Genomic DNA, 22,930 nt, shown 5'->3' with positions numbered 1-22,930 from the left:
TTTTTTTTTTTTAATTTCATAAATTTTTATTTCGTGTGATAATTAATTCAATATTTAGTAGATATATAATATAATTTTGTAAACATGGTATAATAAAATAAATATTAGTAGAGAACACTCTGCGTAATAAAATGTAATTTTTTGTAATAATTTCTTTTTGTCAAAATGAGCTGCATTAAAAAAAAATTGATTAGAGGCTCTTAAAATTTTGAAAATTTACGAATAGACCGTCTTCTCCACCCACTCCTCCATGCTGAACGTCGCCATATTGGTTCCGTCGACGTCTCGTTCGCGGAAGATGTCAATCATTGTCTTAATCTTCACGGCGCACATGATAAAGTCATCAAAGGCAATTTTCCCATCGCGACTGCCATAGCGATGCGCCAAGGCGTTCAGGACGCGATTATTGAGATGATATCCCGCCGAATTGAGGGCCTGACGCAACTCAAAGGCCCCCAAACGTCCAGACCCATCGCGATCGTACAGCTTAAAGACCGCCTTCCATTTTGCAATATCATTGAGAAGTGTCCGGAATTCCTCAAAGCCCAACTTTCCGGACTGATCAACATCCAACATGGCCACCATTGAGCGGCACACATCCTTCGAGAAGCCCCCATAATCCATTACTGTACGCAGGTGATGAATGAGAAGAGGAAAATCCAAGAAATCCAACAAAAAAATCAGTTAGAAAATGTTTACACAAAAAACCGAATGTTTTTGCTGCGTGCAGCATAAGCGCTGCACAAACGCAGCACAAACACTGCACAAATACTACATTTTCCCTCTATTTTCAAGAGAATTTCTTCAAGATGTATTTTGTTGTAATATTTACAATAAAGAACATCTGTTGGTGAAGCTTTAAGCACACTTAGGAAGCATGAAATGTGAAGAAAGAACATTGAGAACATTTGAAAATCAATAAATTGTTGCAGAGACGATTGAATTGTGCTTTTGTGCACCATTTCTACGGCATTATGATGATTAATTACACGTAATGTAAATCTTTATATTTCGAGTAAAAAAAAATGACAGGGAAGTAAATTATGTGCTTGAATGTAAAAAAGAATGAAAGACCTTTCATTGGAGTCTAATTTCATTAATATTGAATAAATAGAACTTGATTTATTTATAAAAATTTCTTTAAAATGCCGGCCATTTTGATTTTTTTTCTATAGAAAACATCACGTGGCATCTTCAGCATGAAAATACCTTTTATTTGAATCTACTTATTTCAAAATCAACCAAGCAAAAGTCAAGTTTATCATATAAAATTACTTTGAATATGCCGCCATTTTGTTTTTTTTTTTCACTAGAAACTTGGACCTAGAAGAAACCTATTCAAAAATCTAAATAAAAATCTTCAGAAAACTAATTTCCCTTCAGATTTAATTAAGGAGAATTTGATGACAGTTTGGCGGCCATTTTGAGGTTATATTGCAGAACTTTGTGAAAGTTTTAAGTAACAAAATGTCTTACCAGGAAAACTCTTTAAAAATGCATTATTTACAGCTTTGATTAAGCATAGAACAATTTAAATTTTGTATATGACTCCTATATTAATTAGAAAATTGAGGTTATGTTAAATTGAATAAAAAAGAGGTTAGGAAACCTAATAAAAGTCAATGAATGGATTAAAAATTATTTTCTAAGTTAATTTTATACTTTTATAAGTAGTTTAATCGGCTAACCAGACGTTTAACCGATAAAGTAATTTTATTTAACGGTAAATTGATTAATTAATCAGTTAATTGTCAATTTTCAACTGATTAAACTGATTTAAATAGTTAAACTGATTTAGATAATTAACATTTTAATGCATATTTCTACGCATTAATATTTTTTTACGTCACTTTCATTTGACATTTACCCGGCTGACCAATTATTTTTCTACTCCATAAAAAGCTTTTTTTACATGACGCGTAATTAATCACCATTGTTCTCCCAAACAAAAATTTAACGTGGACAATAAAATCTCTAAAATAAAATATTATATTTTTTTACATTCTCTGTGTGTAATAAAATTTTGTGTCTATGTGTGTGTGGTAGATCAAAATCACGCAGCTAAAATAAGAATAAAACTAAAAAAAAAAACTTTCAAAAATAATTTTTTTTAAATAAATAGAAAATCGCTTGATTTTTTTGGAGTTTAATTAAAAGAGAAATTATTTAAATTCAAAATAATAAATTAATTTAAAAGAAAAAAAATTGCACAAGATATGAAAATCCAATGAAGGCTTAATCCTCACCGCTTGAGCTTGGCGCCACCGTGACGACGCCCTCGCCTCCGCCTGGATCATTGTTCCCCATGAATGCCTGGCCGACGGCGTTGTCCTTGCAAAGGGCACTACACAGAAGCGCCAGCAATCCACCGTCATTCCCTCCTGGCGCACCGGAGCCACCGCCACCTGGTGGGGCTCCCAATTGGGCAACCCCATTCGCAGATAACTTCGATAAATCTAACAATAACAACACACATGCGGAAATTCCTTGAGCCAAATTTTCATCTTTTTCTTCTTCTCCTTTTTACCATTTTTTCCTGAAGACTTTCCCCACACACAAAAACCCCAATTTTTACCCAAAAATTAAGAAAAATTAAATCAAAACGTCGATGGTATTTTAGCTGCGCTGAAATTGATTCCATTCGAGCGCTCTAAATTCTTTTTCTTTTAGGTAATATTGTACAAAAAATGATTAAATACAAAAATAATGAAAGAAAGAGAGAGAGAGAGACAAACAAGGTGTGTGTAAGTATCTCTACAGAGATGTAAAGTGGGATAATAAATTGCAAATTAATCACATTTCATGCTTCTTTTTTGGGGTGCTCTCAAGCTTCATTTAATGACTTCTCTTGTTCCTTAATCTTAACGTTAGTAAGGAAATTAAATTAATTTTGAAGAAATTTCAGTAGAAAAGCAAAGAGAAATTATTTAGGGTGAAATTCACTATTAATTCAGGCCTAAGTTTTTTTTTAAAACCAATCTATCTATCTTTTTAATTCAGTCTTAAGTTTTTATAGGTAATGCTTTTAAACCTGTTTAACTAGCCCAAGTTTCTTGGAAGGAATAATTTTTTTTAAGATTAGTCAAAATTTCTTAAGTTTTTAAGTCAGACTTTTTTTTTAATAGGCCTTAGTTTTTTACGCTAGGCCAGAATCTCTAAAGTTGGGATAAGTTTTTTAAAGCTAGGCCTTATGTTTGTTCAGTTAGTCTTAAGTTTTTCTAAGTTAGGCCTAAATTTATCTAGCTAGTCTAAGCTAGGTTTAAGCATTTTTTTTGGTAAGCCTACGTTTTATATGTAGTAAGGCTTAAGTATCCTAAAAGCATAATTTATTCTTTTAAACAATCTTTAATAGTAAAGCCTAAAGGAAAAATTCTCTATTAAGTCAGACTTAAATTTTTTTAGGTAAGACTTAAACATGATTAACTAGCTCAAGTTTTTTAGAAGATTTAAGTTTGTTATAAGATAGTTCTGAATTGGCTTTTTTTTTAACTAAGCCTTAGTTTTTTAAGTTAGGCCAGAATTTGTGAACTTCTGCTTAAGTTTCTCAAGTCAGACCTAAGTTTTTCAAAGCTAGGCCAAATTTTTGTTCAGTCAGTCTTAAGTTTTTTTTTAGGTTGGACATAAACATGATTAGCTAGTTCAAGTTTTTTTTAAATATCTAACTTTGTTTTTATAAGATAGGTCTGAATTTCTGAAGGTAATCTAAGTTCTTAAGTCAGGTCTGACTTTTTTTTTAAAATAAGCCTTAGCTTTTAAGTTCGTCTCAAGTCTCTCAAGTCAGATCTAAGTTTTTTTTTAAAGCCAGACCTTATTTTTTCAGCTAGTCTTAAGTTTTCCTAAGTTAGGCCTAAATTTATTACGCAAGTCTAAGTTACCTAAGCTAGGTTTAAACTTTTTTTTTTGGTAAAACTACGTATTATAATAAAGCTTAAGTTTTATTATACCAGGATTTAGTCTTTTAATGAGAATTAAAGTTTCTTGAGTTCAGTTGAAGTTCTTTTTTCATGTTATTCTTACGAAAACTTAAGCTAGACTAAGGTTAGGTACAAATCTAGCGATCTACCTTCTCTTCATTTCTTTATTTTCTAACCTTTTTAACTAATTTAGAAAATTAAACTGAAATGTTTAAGACTGTAAAATGAAATTTATACCTTTTAATAAAAACTACTACTTAATAAAAAAAATCGTTTGCAAATTACTTCAATCACGTCTACAAATCTCTTCAAAAACTATCTCTAACTTTAAATATTTTTAGGTTATGTTTAAATCAATTGAATGTTATAATGATAGTTATTGAAGCTATGTTATCCCAAAAATACATTTTTTTCTATAAAAATTCTTTGCAATTTATTCCCCACACCACCAAAAGAAAATAAATAAAACAAAACAAAGAAAAACCATTTTGAAAAAAAAATGCAAAAGACTTTCCACAAACCATTTTCCAAGCATAAAACTACGATAAAAGTTTAGAAAAAATGTACAAAAGAAAGGAATGTATTATACTCAACTACCAACGGGGGTTAAAAATGACAAAATGAACGTTCTATTGAAAATTAATTTAGTTTTTAAAAATTATTCTGATGCGATTTTTTTAAGGAAAACCAAAAAAACGCAGACCTACCGTCTTTCATTGAATGATCGAGAATTTGTTTTAGTTCCATCCAATCCACCTCCATGTCATCGCCAGCTATATCAATAAAAAGTTTCTCCATGGCGGACTTTTGGGGATCCGGATAAGATGGCTGAGGTAGTGCAGGTGTAACCTAATTAAACATTTTTTATTTAAATTTTGAATTAAAAAAAGTCTCCCGAGACTTTAAAACAGCCCCATTTTCCCCAAAAAAAAATGATTAAAGAGATTTATTTTTGTTTTAGTCTTTTGGCGAATCATGCAAAGAATAAAAAAAAATAAATAAATGACATGCTCAGAATTGCCCCAAAAAAAAACCTTTTGGGGCAAAATCATCCACCATGTTTTTAATGAAAGAAAAAGAGGTGAAAATGAAAGAAAAACAAGAAGACCTTTCGCCGAACTTACATCATTTGTGCTATCACCATAATCATTTTCGTCATAATTGCTAACCTAAGAGGTCCATTAAAGTTTGTAAAAAAAATGTTTTTAAATTAATAAGAAAAAAAATTAATAAAAGAAATTAAAATATTAAAAAGCTTTTTCTTAAAAAAAATGTAAAAGAATTAATTTTGTCTGCTGGGGTAAGTTTGACAGAAGAAATGTTAAATTTCTACATTTTTCTGCATTAATTCAGCGAATTATTTATATTTAAATTCTTTTCTTTTCTTGGTGGGAAATTTATCGAGTTGTGCCAAAAAAAAACGTTTAAAATAAATTTAATTTTGATTTTTTATTGAAACAAAATTAATTAATTTTTGAGAGAAAATTTTCTAGATTGTGCTACAGAAAATATCCAAAAAAACGTTAAAATAAGTCTGATTAATGACTAATTTCGACGTAAAATGTCATTAATTATTACAATTAAAAAATATTTTTTACATGACGTGTAATAATTTATCAATGCAAGTTAAATTGAATTACTTTTGCTCGCTTTTGCTCATCTTAGGTGAGGCGCCATCTTGGGATTTTCCTCAAAACACAAAGGTAGGCTTTTCTCACGATCTACCGGATGGATTTTGATGGGGTAAAAAGCAAATGAAAGAGGAAGCATTAGTGGAGAATGTACCGGAACAGATTTTTGAATTTCGACTCAGAAGTTGAGAAAAGTCAGTAAGAATATTTATCTACTTTTCTCAGCTTCTGAGTCGAAATTCAAAAATCTGTTCCGGTACATTCTTCACTAATCCTTCCTCTTTCATTTGCTTTTCATCCCATCAAATTCCATTCAGTAGATCCTGAGAAAAACCTACCTTTGTGTTTTAGGGCAGTTCTGTGGAAAAGTCGGAAAATAACAAGATGGCGTCGCACCTAAAATAGCGAAAAGTAATTTTCTTACTCTTCAATAAGAAGTCTTTAAATGTGACCAACACCGGATAACCAAGTTTTAGAAAAACCCCAAGAAAAATGAAAACATTAAAAATATGTCAATTCCAACAATTTGCCCAAGAGACCCCCCTTAATGTTTAGTCTGCTGATATATTGCTGATTTCGACGAATAGAATCAACAATATTTTTTTACAGTTTCAAATTCCTTCAATTTTTACGTTAAAATAAGCTTGATTTGTTGCTGATTTCAACGTATAAAATTATTTTTCTTTAGAAATCCTTAACCTCAATTTGAAGTCTGATATACTGCTGATTTCGACGAATAAAATAAATTATTTCTTACAGTTTTAAATTCTTTCAATTTTTACATCAAATTAAGCTCGATTTTTCTTAATTTTGTTTGTCTGTTATCTTTTACGTCAAAATACTGCTGATTTCGACGTAAGAAAATCAGTCATTTCCTTCATAAAATAATAATTTGATTTTATTCATTAAAATAGATTCAATTTGTTGTTTATTTCAATGTTTAATCAGATATTTTTCTTCAATTTTGAACTTTTCATTTATTGAGTTCTAACGTTGTTAATTAGGTCTGTGTCTCATATATTACCTACTGATTTCGACGAATTGATTAAATATTTATTTCAATGGATTTTTTTTTGTTTTTTGGGTCATACGCTGACCCAAACGTGAAACATTTAATTTTTTCAATTATTTATGAATTTAATTGTTTTTTTTTCAAGTTAGAAAAGCATCAAATTCCCACAAAAGAGGCCAAAGAAGACGTTCTGACCGAGAAAAGTCCTCTGAGAGCATTTATAGAACAATATTATCGTAATAAAAGAGCGCATGTTTCAATGTTTTTATGTTTCACGATGGACGCGAAAGGGTTAATTCTTTTTTTTATAAATATTTTTTTAGCACAACTCTTTAAATTTCACCTTAAAAGGATTTTTTTTTATTAGGAAAATAAAAAAAAAGAAAATATTTTTCAACTCACCCTATCATCCACATCACCAATCCCAACATCTTCATCGTTCTCTCTGTTAGTAAAAAAATAAATTTTGCCTTTTAGATAAATCAAATTTGAGCCCAAATGTGGAGAAGAAGCTTTGAAAACTCACTCCATGTGATTCCTGCCCTCGGAGAAGACACGAATGAGGAATTCTCCCTCCTCATTGGGATCAAAGGTTGATGGGACAATGAGATAGTGCCCCGGGGGTAGCTTGAAGCGACAACTAACCTCACGCAAATTTATAAATGCCGGTGATCGTGCCACGGAGGCATTGTACTTGAAGAAATTCATCTTCTGCGGCTTATTCATGAGATCGCGCTCACTGAGGTGGTACACGGCAAAGCCAATTGTCAGGCAATCCATCCCCATATTCCGGCGTGATCGACGATTCTTCTGCATCAATGCAATGATCACTGTGCATTTACCCTCATCATCATCCTCATCGGGATCCTCCAGGGAGATAACATACTGAGGATTGTGCCAGAACGTCTCGAGGAAGTTCCTGCAACCACCAGCTGTTACTCCGGGAGTCCATTCCCCCTCAAACACGGACATTTCCCACTTTTTCTTCCCACGACTCACTTGATCATCACTCAAGCTATCGGGGCTCAAGTTGCACAACTCAACACGATCAAAATGTGTGAGGAAGTCCTTAAAGGACATCCAGAACTCCCCATCAACATCAAAATTCAACCCAATCTGCTCCTTCACATGATCCGGAATGTAACGCCATTCCGGGCTCTGATCACTCCATGGCCCATTCCATTCAGCATCATTCCCCCATGGATTGCGAAGGCGCAACAATGGGATCTTCCCATTTGTATTCGGGGTCACAATGTCAACCATTTGAACTTTTGTTATGGAATACGCATGACCACGAATTAATCCTTCGGATGTTTCTGCTTCCAGGACATTCGGATCGGGCTCCAAACTACAGCCCATCATTGAATTGCGTTCCATTCCCTTCAGGAGAATACTATAGAGATTCGGAGGTGCTTCCTATGTCGCGAGAAAAAAATGATTTTTCTTCATTATTTTATGCTTTTGAAACTTTTTTTTTTTACTTTAAAATAAAAATTTTAGTTTAAGGGGGGTCTCTTGGGAAATCTGTTAGAATTTACACATTTTTAATGTTGTCATTTTCTTGGGGTTTTTCTTAAATTTGGATATCCGATCATGGTTACATTTGTAGCCTAGTTATTGAAGTGTAAGAAAATCACTTTTCGCCATTTTAGGTGCGACGCCATCTTGTGATTTTCCGACTTTTTCGCAGAACTCCTCTGAAACACAAAGGTAGGTTTTTCTCAGGATCTACTGGATGGATTTTGATGGGGTAAAAAGCAAATGAAAGAGGACATACCCGTACAGATTTTGATGTACCAGAATTTTGAATTTCCACTCTGGGGCTGAGAAAAGTGGAAAAATGTGACTTTTTTCAGATATTTTTGACGTTTTTCCACTTTTCTCAGCCCCAGAATGGAAATTCAAAATTCTGGTACATGAAAATCTTTAAATGTCACCAACACTTGAAAACCTAGTTTAAGAAAAACCCCAAGAAAAATTAAAATATTTAATTTCACCAGCTCTCAAAAGAGACCCCCCTTAAAGTAAAAAAGCGGATGTCTCACTAATTTCGACGAAAGAAACTCACCAATTTCTTTCATTTAAATTTTATTTGATCTTCCAACGTCAAAACAAGCTTAATTAGCTTGTAGAGTCAATACTTTTCTCAATTTTTAATTTTTTGTTTGAGTTTCTACGACAAAAAAAATTAATTCAAATATGTATTACTGATTTCGACGAAAAATAATAAGATATTTATATTTAAAAAAATTATTGTAATTTTTCTACATCAAGAAAAGCTCGATTTGTTGCAAAAAAAAGGGTAACAGATCAATGTTTTTCTCAAATAATAAACTCAACCAATTTTCTACCTGTACTGATTTCGACTAAATAAATTCACTAATTTCTCTCATTTAAATTTTATTTTCATTTTATACGTCAAAATAGGCTAAATTGGCCGTTAATTTGAACGGATTGTCAATACTTCCCTCAATTTTTCATTTTTTTCGTTTAAGTTTCAATGTCAAAATTAAGTCTGATGTCTTACTGATTAAGACGGCAAAAAAATTAAGTATTTGCTTAAGAATTTTTAAAACTTTTCTACATCGAAAAAAGTTTGATTTGTTGCTAAATTTAAAGAAAAAAAAATGAAGTCTAATGAAGTCTGACATCTTAATGATTTCGACTGGAAAAAAATCAGTCATTTCATTACTTTGAAATTGAGTTAATTTTCTCCATAAGAGAAGCTTAATTTGTTTTTAGATTTTAAACGAAAAAGATCAACAACAGATAAGGATTCCACTAATAAGATTATGTTCGCTTAAAATATTCGTTGTCTTATTTTTTTTAATATGCCCTTAAGTTAAAACTCGCAGCAAAAATTGAATTAAAAATTGAGTCAACATAAGATAAATGCTGAGTCAACAGTAGTTATAAATTGAGTCATCATTAGTCTTTTTCTGAGTCGCAAGTAGGTAAATTTGCGTCAACATTAGTTTCAACTAACATTTTAACATAATAAATAAGTCATTATAACTCATTAATTTCAACGAAAAAAAATCAGATATTTGATTAAATATTTTATTGATTTTTCAACATCAACTGAAGTTTGATTTCTTAATGATTTTAACACAAACTTTTCAATATTTTTCCATACAATGAACTAAATTAATTTTCTGTGGCACAAAAACGCCTGATTTGTTGCTGATTTCGACTCATAAATTAAACCATTTTACTATTTTTAAGTTCATCCGTTTTCCTACATTAAAATTAACCTAAATTTTTGCTAATTGTGACGCAAAAAAAATCAATATCTTCCAAAATAATAAACTAAATCAATATTCTACCTTAAAATTAGTTTGATGTATTACTGATTTCGACGTAAAAATAATCAGATATTAGCTTAAAAAAATTATTAATTTTTTTACCATCAAGAAAAAATTTTTTTTTCTAATTTTAGTCTAAAAAGACATTTTTGTAAAATAATAAACTGCAAATTGTTTTTCTACGTCACAAAATGAGTCTGATGTCTTACTAATTTCGACGAAAAATACCATTTTTTCTTTACTTTTAAATTCAATTAATTTTTTACATCAAGATGAGGATGATTTGTGGCTGATTTGAACGCAAAAAGATCAATTTTTTTCCCAAATAATGAACTAAACGAACTAAATTAATTTTCTACATCAAAATGAATTGGACGAGATATATTTCTATTTTCGACGTACCTATTAATTTTGTGTTTACTTTATTTTTATATTTTTAAGTCAAAATAAGCTTCATTTTTACTAGATTTTGACGTAAAAAAACCAATATCTTCTCAGTCCTGATTCAAAGTAATTTTTTACGTGAAATAAAGTCTGATATACTACTGATTTCGACGAATTAATTACGCATTTTTGATTCTTTGTAATTTTTCTTGCCATTTTCTTTGAAGAACTTAAACAGATAAGAAAAACATGCAAAACTCACCTTCAGATCATACATTTCCGTCACACCACCCGTAAAGTCCTCCATGGCTTCACATGTGGTGCCCCCTTTGAGTGCTTCATAGGATCCATGCAATTTTGCATAGGCCTTCTCGAGGAGAGCACTCCAGAATTCATTCTTTTCCGTTGAGTGCATGTAAAGCAACTCCCCGCGATACGTTGGCAAACGATCATCGATCACCACGTCAATCCACCGGCCGTATTGCCAGAAGCGGAAATGGAAGATCCCCACGTAGTCATCGGTGAAGTTTTGATCTTCCGGCACAACGCGGAAGAATAATTTGGGATCTTGCGTGAGATTTGCCGCCGCGGCGAGGAGCCAGCAATCACCCAGTTCACCCTGTTGCACGTCAAAGCGTGAGTAGCCTTCAACGAAGAATTGCGGATCGTCGGCAATCTCCATGGGACGGCGCCACTCAACGTACCGATCGGGACGACGGGAAAACATGAGGGAACTATCGGCTGCCGGGAATTCAGGGTCCTCAAAGAGTGTCCCCGATGCAAGGCACTGCTGCTTGAGTGTGTGGAAGTCCTGAACATCTCCACGGGGTCTAATGCCACTTCCCCTCTCGCCGAGCTTTTGGGGTGGAAATTAAGCAAAAATTTCCATTAAGATTTTAAATAAACTTTCCAGAATTTTCTTTGTGTCAAAATAAGCCTAATTTGTTGCTGATTTCAACGTGAAAAAGTCAATATTATAATTTTTTTAAAGATTTTTAACCCTTTAAGGTTTTTTGGGTCATACGCTGACCCAAATGTGAAACATTTATTTTTTTCAATTATTTATGAATGTAATTATTTTTCCATGTTACAAATGCATCAAATTCACGCATTAGGGGTCAAAGAAGACGTTCTGAGTGAGAAAAGTCCTCTAAAAAAATTCATAGAATAAAAATCGCGATAAAAGAGCGCAAGTTTCAATGTTTTTATGTTTCACATTGGACGTTAAAGGGTTAAGTTTATTTATTAATATTTTAATTATTTGTTTTTTTTTTAATAATTTGGAGAGATTTTCTTTTCTTTTTCTTGTTGTAGAGAAGAGCTCTTTGAGATCTTCTAAATACACAGAGAAGAATAAGTGTGAAAATTCTCAAACACACTTCATTGTGATCACATTTTTTATGACGAAATTTTGAAGAAAACTTTCGAGAAAACGTTTAAAAACAAAAAAAATACCTACATTAGATGTAAAAAAATGAAAAACAGAAAATAATTTTTTTAAAAAAAATGAGAAAAATCTAATTAAATCAGAAAAAAAACTATAAACGTCAGGATAGTATCTAATAAAAATGTTAAAAGAAACGCATAAAATATTGAGAAAAATTTAACAAAAAAATTCTATTAAACGTTTTAAAAGGACGAAACTATAAAAAAAAAAACGAGACGAGAAAAAATGCTATTAAAAAACAACTGAATAAAAATGTGATTTTTTTAAAGGAAAATGCAATAACTTCTTAAGAGAAAGACCTTGAAGAATCATTGAAAATTTCAGAAGTTTGAGACAATTTTTTTGCATAAAAATAGCAACAAATTCGAGAAAAAAAAACTTTAAAAATTAACAAAAACGCTTAAAGTTTCAGGAATAAATGAGAAAGTAAAGAAAAAGGCGTCTCTCAGAAATGATAAAGTAGAAAAACCGTAAACGAGGATCGGTAAGAAAGTAATTTTTGCCTTATTTTATTCTTTTAAGAAACTTATTCTTTTATTATTTTGGGATTTTTTTTATTCCAGCGCGCCTCTAGCGACAAGCACCTCAACTGTGTATGTATGAGAATGAAATCAACAGCTTTTATTTGCATATAGAGGAAGTATATCTCTCTGTGTAGAAAACAAATAAATAAAAGAAAATTTTAAAAGCTCTGAGTGAGAAAATTTTCTCATCTTTTGGAGAATTTTACGTTTAATTTTCGCATTTTCTATGGATTTCCCTTTTTCTTATTTTAAATTCTTTCAATTTTCTATTTAAAAAAAAACACAATTTTTTGCTAGTTTAACGCCCCCCCCCCCCGCAAGTGGATAAAAAATTAAAAGAATATTTTTACACGATATATCAGACAACCATCGAAGGTTTTCTCCCTCTTCCACTGCAATTGCTCCCCTTTGTCCTTCCCACATCGTGGTGACAACGTTGCAAAAGAATCAGGCACTTGAATTTTACAATCACCATCACCCCCGTCTAAATCATCGTCAATCAGGGGAAAATGATTTGTCGGGAAATTCACAACACCAACTGAAAATTTTCCCAAAATATTCACATTTTCCACGTGAGACACACGAAGGCACTCAAATTGTCCTTCCTCACTTATGGCACTACCAATTTCTTCTTGAAGAATTTCATCGTCAAATTTCTTTGGTTTTGGTTCTTTCATTGGATGAGTTTTGGACATTTTTAAAAGATTTTCTTTTAATTAAAATTTAAACAAAATCACAGCTTTATGGGGAAAATTCTTTGAAAGTAAAACAAAGAGAGAGAAGAAAACTTTTGCATTGAAGCTCCCGTAAGGTACGAGGAGCAACGGGCGACTGATTGTCCTCATTCATACCTCAACATTACAACACTTGACTTCACACCCCCCTCAGTCATGGGAAAAGCACCTCTTTGTGTTGTTACTGTAAAAGCCACCCAAGAGAGACCTCCAGACACATCGTCAATTCCCCACTGTGGAAAATTGTCACACAAAGCTCATCTCTTCAGGGAGCCTGATAATTAAAACACAAAAAGGGAAAGTCTCCACAACACCCACACAGATAAAAAAAATTAACCACGAAATGCTCCCTTATCGATATATTTATTCTTTGATAAATTTATTGAAGATATATTGCCAATTTGGCAGTGAAAAAAAAAACGCTGACTTTGTGCAGAAATTTTGTGCCCTAAAAAGAGGCAATGAAATAAGATAAGAAAATGAATTTTATCATGGCGTTTCCGTTAAAAAAAAAACATTTATTAGTCTTGGCATAATAATAATTTTTGAAGAGTTTTTCTTGATAAGAAATTTCAAAGCACACACATACTAAAATATTCTTTTCTTATCAAAACATTGCCTTTGGAGGGCTATGAAAGAAACCATTTTTGTGCAATTTTGTGCAAAAGGAACAATATCGAAAGTTTATTAAAAAAAACTATCTAAATATGTTAGATTAGACAAAAATAATTCATTGAATAATGAGGGAGGATGTCCCAGTTTTGAACTATTTTACATTAAAATATTTATTCTATTTTTTTTCTTTAAATAATTGATTAGAAGAATATTAAATGAGAAGTTCTATTTAATTGATTTCAATCAAAATTTTTCATTTGTAATTTATCCGTTTAAAAACTCCTCTTTTTCTCAATCAAAATAAATTTAGTACACCATCTTGTACTAAAAGAAAAGCCTCATTTTAATCTGTTTAAAAAAAAACATACAAAAAATAGCAAGTTTTTTCAAAGAATGGAGAATATGTTATTCAATCAACGTGTACTAAAAAAACAAATTTCTATCATTAGACCGTTTTTTAGAACAATTTTCTAATTTTATATAGAAGAGATATTATTGGATTTAAAGAAAAATTAATAACTATGTGATTTTTAGTTTTTCCTTTAAAAAATTGAAGAAAATCTTGGAGATATATTCAGTACAGCCTGTACTAAAACAACCTTATCAAAATGTAATTAGTTCAATGCAGAAACAATTCACTTTCCTTGCAAATACGTTTATTAATTTTCATTTATTTTCGTGCCTTTGTAAACGATAAATGCTTAATGTGTAATATCTGACAAGAATTTTTAGAACAAACCCTCGAGGAAAGTTTTTTCTTCTTTTAGATGTGATTCTTTTATTCTAAAGCCCTAGAATGGTCACCCATTTATTAATTAATTTATGTTAAAGAAAAATGGAAATTACTTATTTATTAAGGAAATGATTGATTTTTAGTAGGGGAGGGCGGGGCTAATAAAGTCACTTAAGGGTTTGGAAAAAGCATAAAATATCATATTTCCTAGCTAAATAGAACAAAATGATCTGAGAAAGAGTTAAAGAGCAGTAAATTTCCTAAAGAAATGAGCTATACATTTCGTTTTATCTTTCTGGGAAATATGATATTTTGAGCTTTTTCTAAACCCTTAAGTGACTTTTTTAACCCCGCTCTCCCCTACACATTATTATAAGTTCAAAGGTTCTAAATTACTCCAAAAAAAACTTCTTTAAAATATCTGACAGAGGTATTTTACTTAAGTCAAATAAGTCTTGAAAATATGATAATTCTTGTTTTTCAAATTAAAACAAAAAGCATCAAATTTAGCACAAGGTTTTAGTACAACTTTAGTGCAAAATTCATCTAAGGATTATTTTTCTTTTTTTTAACTACGTACTTCTTAACAAAATGAGCTTGTTTATGATAAAATCAACAGCTCTTAGTTGTACTAAATTTCAATTTAATTACATTTATTTTAAAATAAAAACTTCGAGGAAGGGTTAACGATCAAAATGTCAGCTAGATAGTAATTAATTCTCTCATAAATCTTTCCTAATCTATTTCTTATCAATTACATTTTTTTGTTATGTCTCTTACGTCTCAATTTATGATTTCTTTAGCATAAAAGTTGCCGCAATAAGCTTAGAAATAACGTTTCTTCCTAACCCATTCTAACCATTCATTGTGAATCATTAAATTAATTCAAATTGTCATCACTAAAAGCACTAAAAAAAGCTCATAAAAAGCTCCTCCTTTTCTAAATTGAAGAAAAGTTGTTTAAATGGACTTTTTAGCGAGAATTTTTGAACAAATTTTTCACAACAAACTGTTGCTTCACACGGAATGTATTGCTATGTGTGGAGATAGAGAGAGATAACTTTGGATGATTTTTGCAAGGATGGAAAAATCGATTTTCACGGCGCCATGCGACACAGACACGCTAATTCCTCAAATGGACGCGGGCAAAATTCCCATTGAAGTCAATTCATCACCACCACACACTGCTCTCTGGCACTCCTTAACACACGAAAACAGGGAGTTCCTCCCTTTTGGGGCGTTAAAATGGGGGCGGAAAAGGGCTCGTTTTAGGGGGAAGGTACTCTCGGTACTCCATAAACCATCAAAACGGTTAATTGGTGTTTAGTTTAGTTTTTTTTTACATTATTTGCAAATTACCTGCTTGAAATATTTTATACTCGGCAAGAGGCGCGTAATTCTCGCGGAAACACGCGAAAATTCATCGAGAATCTCTTCTTGATCATCCTCATCACTCATCCTGCTAACCCTTATCGCTCTCTAATCTACAGGCCCGCACCTTTCACAAATTCACCCTCAACAACGGACAAACCACCAAACACTTTCCTTCCGAGTCTTCGCACAAACTATCGCAACAAAGCAAAAATGAAAACTTCCTCAAAGTTCCTCCAAAATGAGACAAAAAGAGAATATTCTTTCGTGCGCAAGCAAAACCTTTCAGCACACTGATTCAGCGTCTGAGCAACGTTATCGTGTCGCGTATCAGCACACAGATTTTCTGCCCGAGGAAGTGCTTCGTGAGTAGCGAATTATTAAGTATTTCATCCCAATGATAATGACTTTGTGATCTCATTCAAAACTTTATTTTTCACTCAGAGAGAAGGTAAAGCGAGAAAAACTATATGCGGAGACACATATTTGATGCAATAAATTGATGACGCACACACACAAGCATTCAATTAGAGCGTTAACCCTTTTGTTGCTTAGGCCAATGCAATGCAATTAACCAATTAAATTGTTACAAAATCAAACAATTTGCTGCTAAATGGAGTGAAAGAGAAGGAAATCATGCGGAAAAGTTGAGTTATTTATTTATTTTTCTTTAAACAAGATGAAAGAAATTAGAAGGATCGTGGTGCAGTAAATAGAGCACTCGACTTGCAACCAAAAGATCATTGGTTCGAGTATAGGTGCACCCGGTGAAGTTTACTTTTCTTTTGCAATGAAATCGCACCTAAAATCTCGTTGAAATGTAAATAAATAAGAAAAAGAAGGTATTCTCTAATTGGTTGAGAAACTAGAGCAGAGTGTTCATTTTTGTTTGATTTTCAATGCAAATTTGATATAAACCGACGCTAAATTACTTTAAATAATAAATAAATAAATATTTTTAGAATGATTAAACACTTGTTAAAAATGCTATTTTTTATATTTTTTGTTGTCTTTTCAAACATTAAAAAAAATGAATAATTAAAAGAATAATAAACAAATATTCAAGAATATTAAACAAAAAGTTTAGAATTTAAAAAAGTTAAAAATATTTAGAAAAAAAATAAGAATCTCTGCCAAATTTTAAAGATTTTATTTTAGAACAAAAAATCCATAATTCTCATTTAAAATTGCAAAGAATATTAAAGAAAATGATAAAAAAATATTTAACAAATAAGAATATATTTAATGAATTATTCTGGAATTATTTGAAAAAATATGTTCAAGAAAGTGTAAAAAATGTTCGAAAATATTTTAAAAAAAAAAATAATCTAGGATCATTACCAAAAATTCTAACAAAGGTTTAAAAAGATTTTTTTTTGTAAAATTAGAATTAATTCTTTCGCTCAGGAATATTAAATAGACTTTTCTATAGGAGATTACTACACGTTTCTTTTATTAATTCTTTTTCTACTCTGAATATCCTGAAAATTATTCTTCAAAACAAATTTTGTAAAAATTAGTTTAGAACTTTAGAATTATCCTTAATTTTACAAAAGAAAAATTCAAAAAAAATAAATTAATTAATTAATAAACCAATAATTTTCTGAACGACTTTTCCCATCTAGTTTTTCAACCCTATTCACCTCATCTCACTGAAATCTCTTCTCCTAAAATTTCTCTATAAAATTTTATTCAATTCACAGAAAAACTGAATAATTTTAAACTTAAATAATTTTCCATTTTTTCTCTACAAATTAAAATGCATTAAAACCACACACCCAATGAACGATGAAGGTTCTACCGCATTGAAAAAAAAACGTGTCAATTAAAATTCACGGTCAAACATGCGAAAAAATCCATAAAATATGCTTTAATGCGAAAGCATAACTCCACGCCCTTTTGAACTTTCCCGCAAAAGGGAAGAAAATTAAATAAAATTGTCCCAAATTAGCATTTTCATGAACGCAAAGGGTTAACGCATTGGAAGCTTATGCTTCTCATGGGTTTATGTGGGAAATAGCGCTGTAGTAGCATCAAGCCCGGCTAGCTCAGTCGGTAGAGCATGAGACTCTTAATCTCAGGGTCGTGGGTTCGAGCCCCACGTTGGGCGATCTTTTTTTTCTTTTTTCCTCATTGAAAATTAATTTTTTTACGTTTTTTGGTTATTTTTGAGTACTCACAACTTTCATATTCTTAATACTGGGCAGAATACGTTTATTCTCGGCCTCCTTCCGTACAAAAATCTCCTGAATTGCATTGCCGAGGTATTCCTTGGCAGCCCCAACGAGGGCTTCTCCGGCAGCATTGTAGAGCTCCTTCCCGGCACCTTTGAGCAATCCCTGAAAAACGTCCATTGTGGGGCCGCTCAAGGGGGAAGCAACGTGTGAAGGGGGAAGAAATTTCTTTCAGGGATGAAGGAAAATCTGAAAAATTTGTCCCAAAAGTTGTCTTATTTGACCTTTTTTGTGGCAACAGGTTAACCATTTCGCAGCGAAATTTTTCCCAGGAGTTGCCTTTGTATATGTTTTTGCCCAAAACAGCATAAAAAGACGCAAAAAACACCAAGATTTTGATCAAAAATGAATAATCATTAAGCGTGTCGCGTCATCAATGTGACGGAATTCATTGGAATCTTCCTCTCCAAAGCTCACCTGGCCTTGAAGATGAATCAATTAGAAGGTAAATTAGCACCCATTAGATCAATCATTGAGCAATGCTTCACGCCCCGAAAGTGAAACAAATTCCTGAGAAAATCAATAAAATGTGAAGGAATTTTCACGGAAAAATTCTCCCGGAAAACTTCGCGACAAACGGAGTTAGCCTTGAGACATAACCTCACAAAAAATTCTCTTCCATCCAGCCCAACCCAAACTTCCTGATCGATTTCTCAGCGCCACCAAGTCTGGCAGGAAATGGGGTCAATGAAAATTCAACCTTTGAGGAATTTTGTGTGCCCCTGAACTGGCAAGAGCCCCACCCGATTGATAAAAAGCGCCCAAAATAGCTGCAGAAAAGTCTCGCTGCGAATGACATCACCCATTGGAAATTTTGCAAGGAGATTTCTCCCCACAAGGCACCAAAAATGTTTGTTTACCAACTTATTACGACTCCACCATCCACGTGCTGCACATTATCGTACACAAAACAGCTGATAAGACGCTCCAAATTGTGATAAAAAGCACTCAAATGTGGAGCAAACAAAACACTGGGCCACCAATACTTCGATGTGACGTCACTCCACTGCAGCGCACACTGCGGTGATTCGCGCAAGTTTCTCTCTTGCGCGTCCCGCGTAAAACTTCAAAACTTTCAAAACTAACCTCACACTTTGTAACGGACAAAATGAAGAACTTTTATCGCTTCTTTAGAAGAAAAACTACTAAAATATTGGAAAATATTCCATGAAAAACTCCTAAAACTTTCAAGAAACTGAATGAAAACAAATTGAGTCAATTTTCATGTAAAATAATAATTAAACTTGCAGGCAAACACATCATTTTGGCAAGAAGCCAAACATTTCTGGGAATTTTCTCCCAGATTTTCCAAGACTTTTCATCTCACCCAGTATACTCCCAAGCACTCAATTAATGCCTTTAGCACTCTTTTAATGCTTCTCAATCCTCTCAATCTTCTGTGAATAATTGTGTGTGAATCATCAGAGAACTAATTTTAGATGCAAACACTTCTCCAGACGCGACAAACGCCCCAGATTTTGGGAAAATCCAAAATTTTTGGGGAAAAGTGAATGAAATTTATTATTTTGCACATTTTAGCAGTTATTTCAGCATCAAAGCAGACAAAAGCGATAAAACAAATGTTTGAGTACAAAGCCGCGAGATTTTTTGAGGCGGTAGAAAAAAGTGCGGCTAAATGAATAAAGTTTAGCGAAGAAGCCGAAAAACTAATGAAAATTGTTTATTATAAGACTTTTAAAGGTTTAGAGATGTTAAAAACTTGGTTAAAGATGTTGTAATTGAATGTTTTGGCAATAAAATATATTCTAAAAAAAACGACTTTTAGTAATAATGGCGGATTTTCAGAGAGTAAAACAGAAAATCGTGGTAATATTTAGCTTTTTTTATCAGCTCCTACCGTTCTAATCGTTTTTATTAATTTTAAGCCTTATTAATTATTAAAAATTGATATTTTTTACTCATTTCTCAGTTATTTACACAGAAAAAAATTAATCCGCTTTGATTCAATTCAATTTCTAAATTGATTTTGTTCTGAAGAAGTTTCCTCAATTTTTCATTAAAATCGTTTCGAGATTCTTTGTAAAAAAAAGAAAAAAAAATAAGAAAAATGTCAATGGACGCAATATCCAAAAATTTTGCCGCCATTTTTTAGTTAATCTTAAGCTCTATATTTTAGATTTTCTTAGTTTTCTTAAACCTTCCCAATATTTCAGTACACTATTCATTTTAAACCTTGCATTAAAGCTCCATCCAACAGACATTTACATTAGAAGTACTGCAGCTAATCAAAGAGCTCTTCTCGTACAGATTTTTCTTCTTCTTCATTTGAATTTCATTAAAAATTATAGATTTCTAACAATTATAGATTTGGCTGGGCTTGAATGCAAAGTTGATATGAATTTCAGCCATATTTGGCTACTTTTTCTTCACAAAGCATTAAAATTATAAGAAGAACATTTACCATGATACTGTGCTGATCATCGGGAACTTTAATAGAATTGCAGGGAATCTCATCAAGGCCATATCCTGATATTGTGGGCGGTACTACAGGTGGATTGGGGTCAGAAACAAGAGAACAGCCCCCAAATGACGATAAACTTCCGTCACTTCCGCCATAATTTAATGGCGGATAGAGTGGCGGAGGAGCAATGCCGGGCATTTGTGGCAATGGAGGTGGCATTACAAAGCCATATGATGAATTGGGGGCATTGGGTGCATTAGGAGCTGCAAAAGAAAACGTTTTCAGTTCATTTTATTCCTCAGAGAAGTTACAAAGAAAGTCTCTTGTGGAGCTTACTGGGCATCCCGTATGAGCCTGAAGTGGGATACGGGCAAAAGCTTGAGACTCCTGATGAGGAGCTTCCCACAGAGTAGGAATCTGAAGCCTTGGGAGCCGTTGGGGGTGGTAATTTCCACCCAGTCTGCATTGCGGCGGGATTCAGCCATCCCATACCGTTAGCGTGCCAATTCTTCGGGTAGTAGTTGAATGACATTTTTGACAGTTCTTGTCAGCAAAGAAAAACTCTGATTTTCACAGAAAATTTTTTGAAAAAAGTGAATGAATTTCACTGATACACTTAACTCAATGCGGCTTTACAACTTTTTGGCCTTTTTGGCCACTTTTGCAAGCAGGTCAAGGTTTTAACCTTCGCACAAGACACGTTTCTTTAGCTTTTCAAGAGAGCCAAAGTTTTACCAAAAAAGGCGCGAAAAAATCTTAAAAGTCTTCTTCAGTCTTCAAATGTTCAATTTCTTTCAGACACAACCGAACAGTATATTCGAAAATATCACAGAAAAAAGTAAGAAAATGTAAATTTCTTTAAATAAAACCTTCCGAGGTGACTTTACGCGAGAAAATGTGAGTCAAAACTCACAGAGAGGCACAAATTGTGGCAGCAGAGAATACAAAACAGAGAGCTCAAAGAGAAACATCATTTTATGCTCATAGCCTTGGGGAAGTTCACACAGAAATCCCCCAGAAAGCAACAAACATGTGATTCTTTCGACAGAGAATAGAGAGAATAAACAAAGCTGCAGAGAGGATTGAGAGGAGAAAAAGAGAATTTCCCGAAGAGAATTTTGCTTAAAAAGTCTTCATAAAGCGTGGGAGGTGATTGACTGAGAGCAGACCATATTTTTTCATGATAATGATTCACAATTTTGGCGGGAAACCCGAGACTCTGCCTCTTCTCATACCCATTTCCCCATGAGACACAGACGCCGGGCAGTTTTAAAGTGGAATTCCAGGTGATTTCTCGAAATACTTCTTCCTCAACAGTCATACAAAGCCATAAAAAAAGAACGCGTGTGGTGCTAAGATGGCAACATACCCACAACATACAGAATGATTTGGCAAATAAATGAGCATTAAGAATTGAATTTGAGTTTTATTTAATGCTAAATAAATTACTTTTAAGCGAATTTTTACGCATTTTGTGAAGGAAAACTTCACTTTGACGCTCAGGAATTCTTTTACAAAGAGACGCCGCGGAGACTCAAAATGGCCGCCCGGAATTCTCATCAAGGATTAGGACTCAAAAATACTTTCAGAAATATTGAAGTAAAGGGTGATTGTGAGAGCATTTGTGGTTCTATTTACCTAGAACTTAGCTTCTAGTTTTTAAAAACGTAGAATTAATTTCGATATTAATGGAAATGATTGCTAATTTAACAAAAAACAATTTATTTTTAAAGTAAAATTCTAAGTTTTAAAAATGGCATAAATACTTCTGTACTGTATTGGAAAAATCTAACGAACCGATTTTGAAAAAAAAAATGTAAAAATCTGTTTCGAAAACTAATTAAAAAAGTAAATTTCTTTTAATAAGAATTGCTTTTCTTTGAAACTGTAATCAATTTTGGAAAAAAAATCATCAAGACATCCCCGCTACTATACGTAACCTATAAAATCTTTATCGAATCCTAAATTCAGCTCAAAATCATTGTTAAAAATTTAAACTGATCAAAAACTCTCAAGAAACTTACAGAAATACCTTCAAACTGATCAATTGCATTTTGAAATCAACAACAAAAATAATGAATTCTTCGCAATTTTGCATTTTCTTACATTGAAAATATGATTGGCAGGATTGAAATTATCCCCCCATCCGGTGGATCCACCACGAAAGGCTCTCGTTGAGTACTTGTAGTGCCCCTGTGGAGTTGAAATTCCGCTGCAAATGTACTTTGACGACCTCACGAGAGGCCTTCAAGACGTTAAATCGCAAAATTATTTTCTAAAATTCACAAAACTTAAAAATAAATCACAAAAAATAACGATTAAATGATCTTTTGAAAAATATTAAAATTTCTCTCACACACACACCCCCTCTCAATTGACACCACCCTGCGCCTTCCATCAGAGTCTTGCATTATTTTCGTGTAGGTGTAAATAAATTTGGGTTTCAGCGACATTTTGATATAATTTTCCTGAATTATTTTTCACTTTGCACGAACGAAACTCAACGTACTACGCACAATAAATTCAAACAAACCACTGACTGCGTGAAAATTCGCGCGGGAAATGCTTGAATTTCACAGGACGTATAGGCCAAAGAGACGCGGG

At 32.5% G+C, this 22,930-nt stretch overlaps 1 protein-coding gene and 1 non-coding gene across 18 annotated transcripts; one reads left to right on the top strand and one right to left on the bottom strand.

Moving 5' to 3' along the window:
* Positions 1-21,280, bottom strand: LOC129795338 (calpain-A-like). 17 transcript variants are annotated; one of them, XM_055836538.1, is made up of 9 exons: positions 20,663-21,232; positions 20,327-20,589; positions 10,509-11,102; positions 7,084-7,973; positions 6,960-7,002; positions 5,039-5,083; positions 4,622-4,763; positions 2,247-2,456; positions 1-626 (listed from the first exon to the last, which is right to left on the bottom strand). In XM_055836538.1, exons 1-9 carry the CDS (start codon positions 20,856-20,858, stop codon positions 217-219), a joined length of 2,793 nt encoding a protein of 930 aa, XP_055692513.1. In that variant the 5' UTR covers positions 20,859-21,232; the 3' UTR covers positions 1-216. The 17 variants fall into 17 exon arrangements, with proteins under 17 accessions (XP_055692513.1, XP_055692519.1, XP_055692518.1 ...); XM_055836544.1 differs by lacking the exons at positions 20,327-20,589; positions 20,663-21,232 and adding exons at positions 17,851-18,093; positions 18,769-18,998; XM_055836543.1 differs by lacking the exons at positions 20,327-20,589; positions 20,663-21,232 and adding exons at positions 17,851-18,093; positions 18,765-18,997.
* Positions 17,708-17,780, top strand: Trnak-cuu (transfer RNA lysine (anticodon CUU)). The gene has a single exon. It is a non-coding gene; the product is annotated as a tRNA-Lys (tRNA).
* Positions 21,281-22,930: the final 1,650 nt, after the last annotated feature.

This window comes from Lutzomyia longipalpis, chromosome 4 (genome assembly GCF_024334085.1).
Source record: "Lutzomyia longipalpis isolate SR_M1_2022 chromosome 4, ASM2433408v1".
Taxonomy (NCBI): domain Eukaryota; kingdom Metazoa; phylum Arthropoda; class Insecta; order Diptera; family Psychodidae; genus Lutzomyia; species Lutzomyia longipalpis.
This window is presented reverse-complemented; position numbering and strand designations above follow the sequence as displayed.

Excerpts from the sequence above, each read along its gene's own strand:
- LOC129795338 (XM_055836538.1), bottom strand. The coding sequence starts at position 20,858 with ATGTCATTCAACTACTACCCGAAGAATTGGCACGCTAACGGTATGGGA. Across the intron at positions 7,974-10,508 it reads CGGAAATGTATGATCTGAAG|GAAGCACCTCCGAATCTCTA; the intron begins GTGAGTTTTGCA and ends CTCGCGACATAG. Across the intron at positions 4,764-5,038 it reads ATGGTGATAGCACAAATGAT|GTTACACCTGCACTACCTCA; the intron begins GTAAGTTCGGCG and ends ATGTTTAATTAG.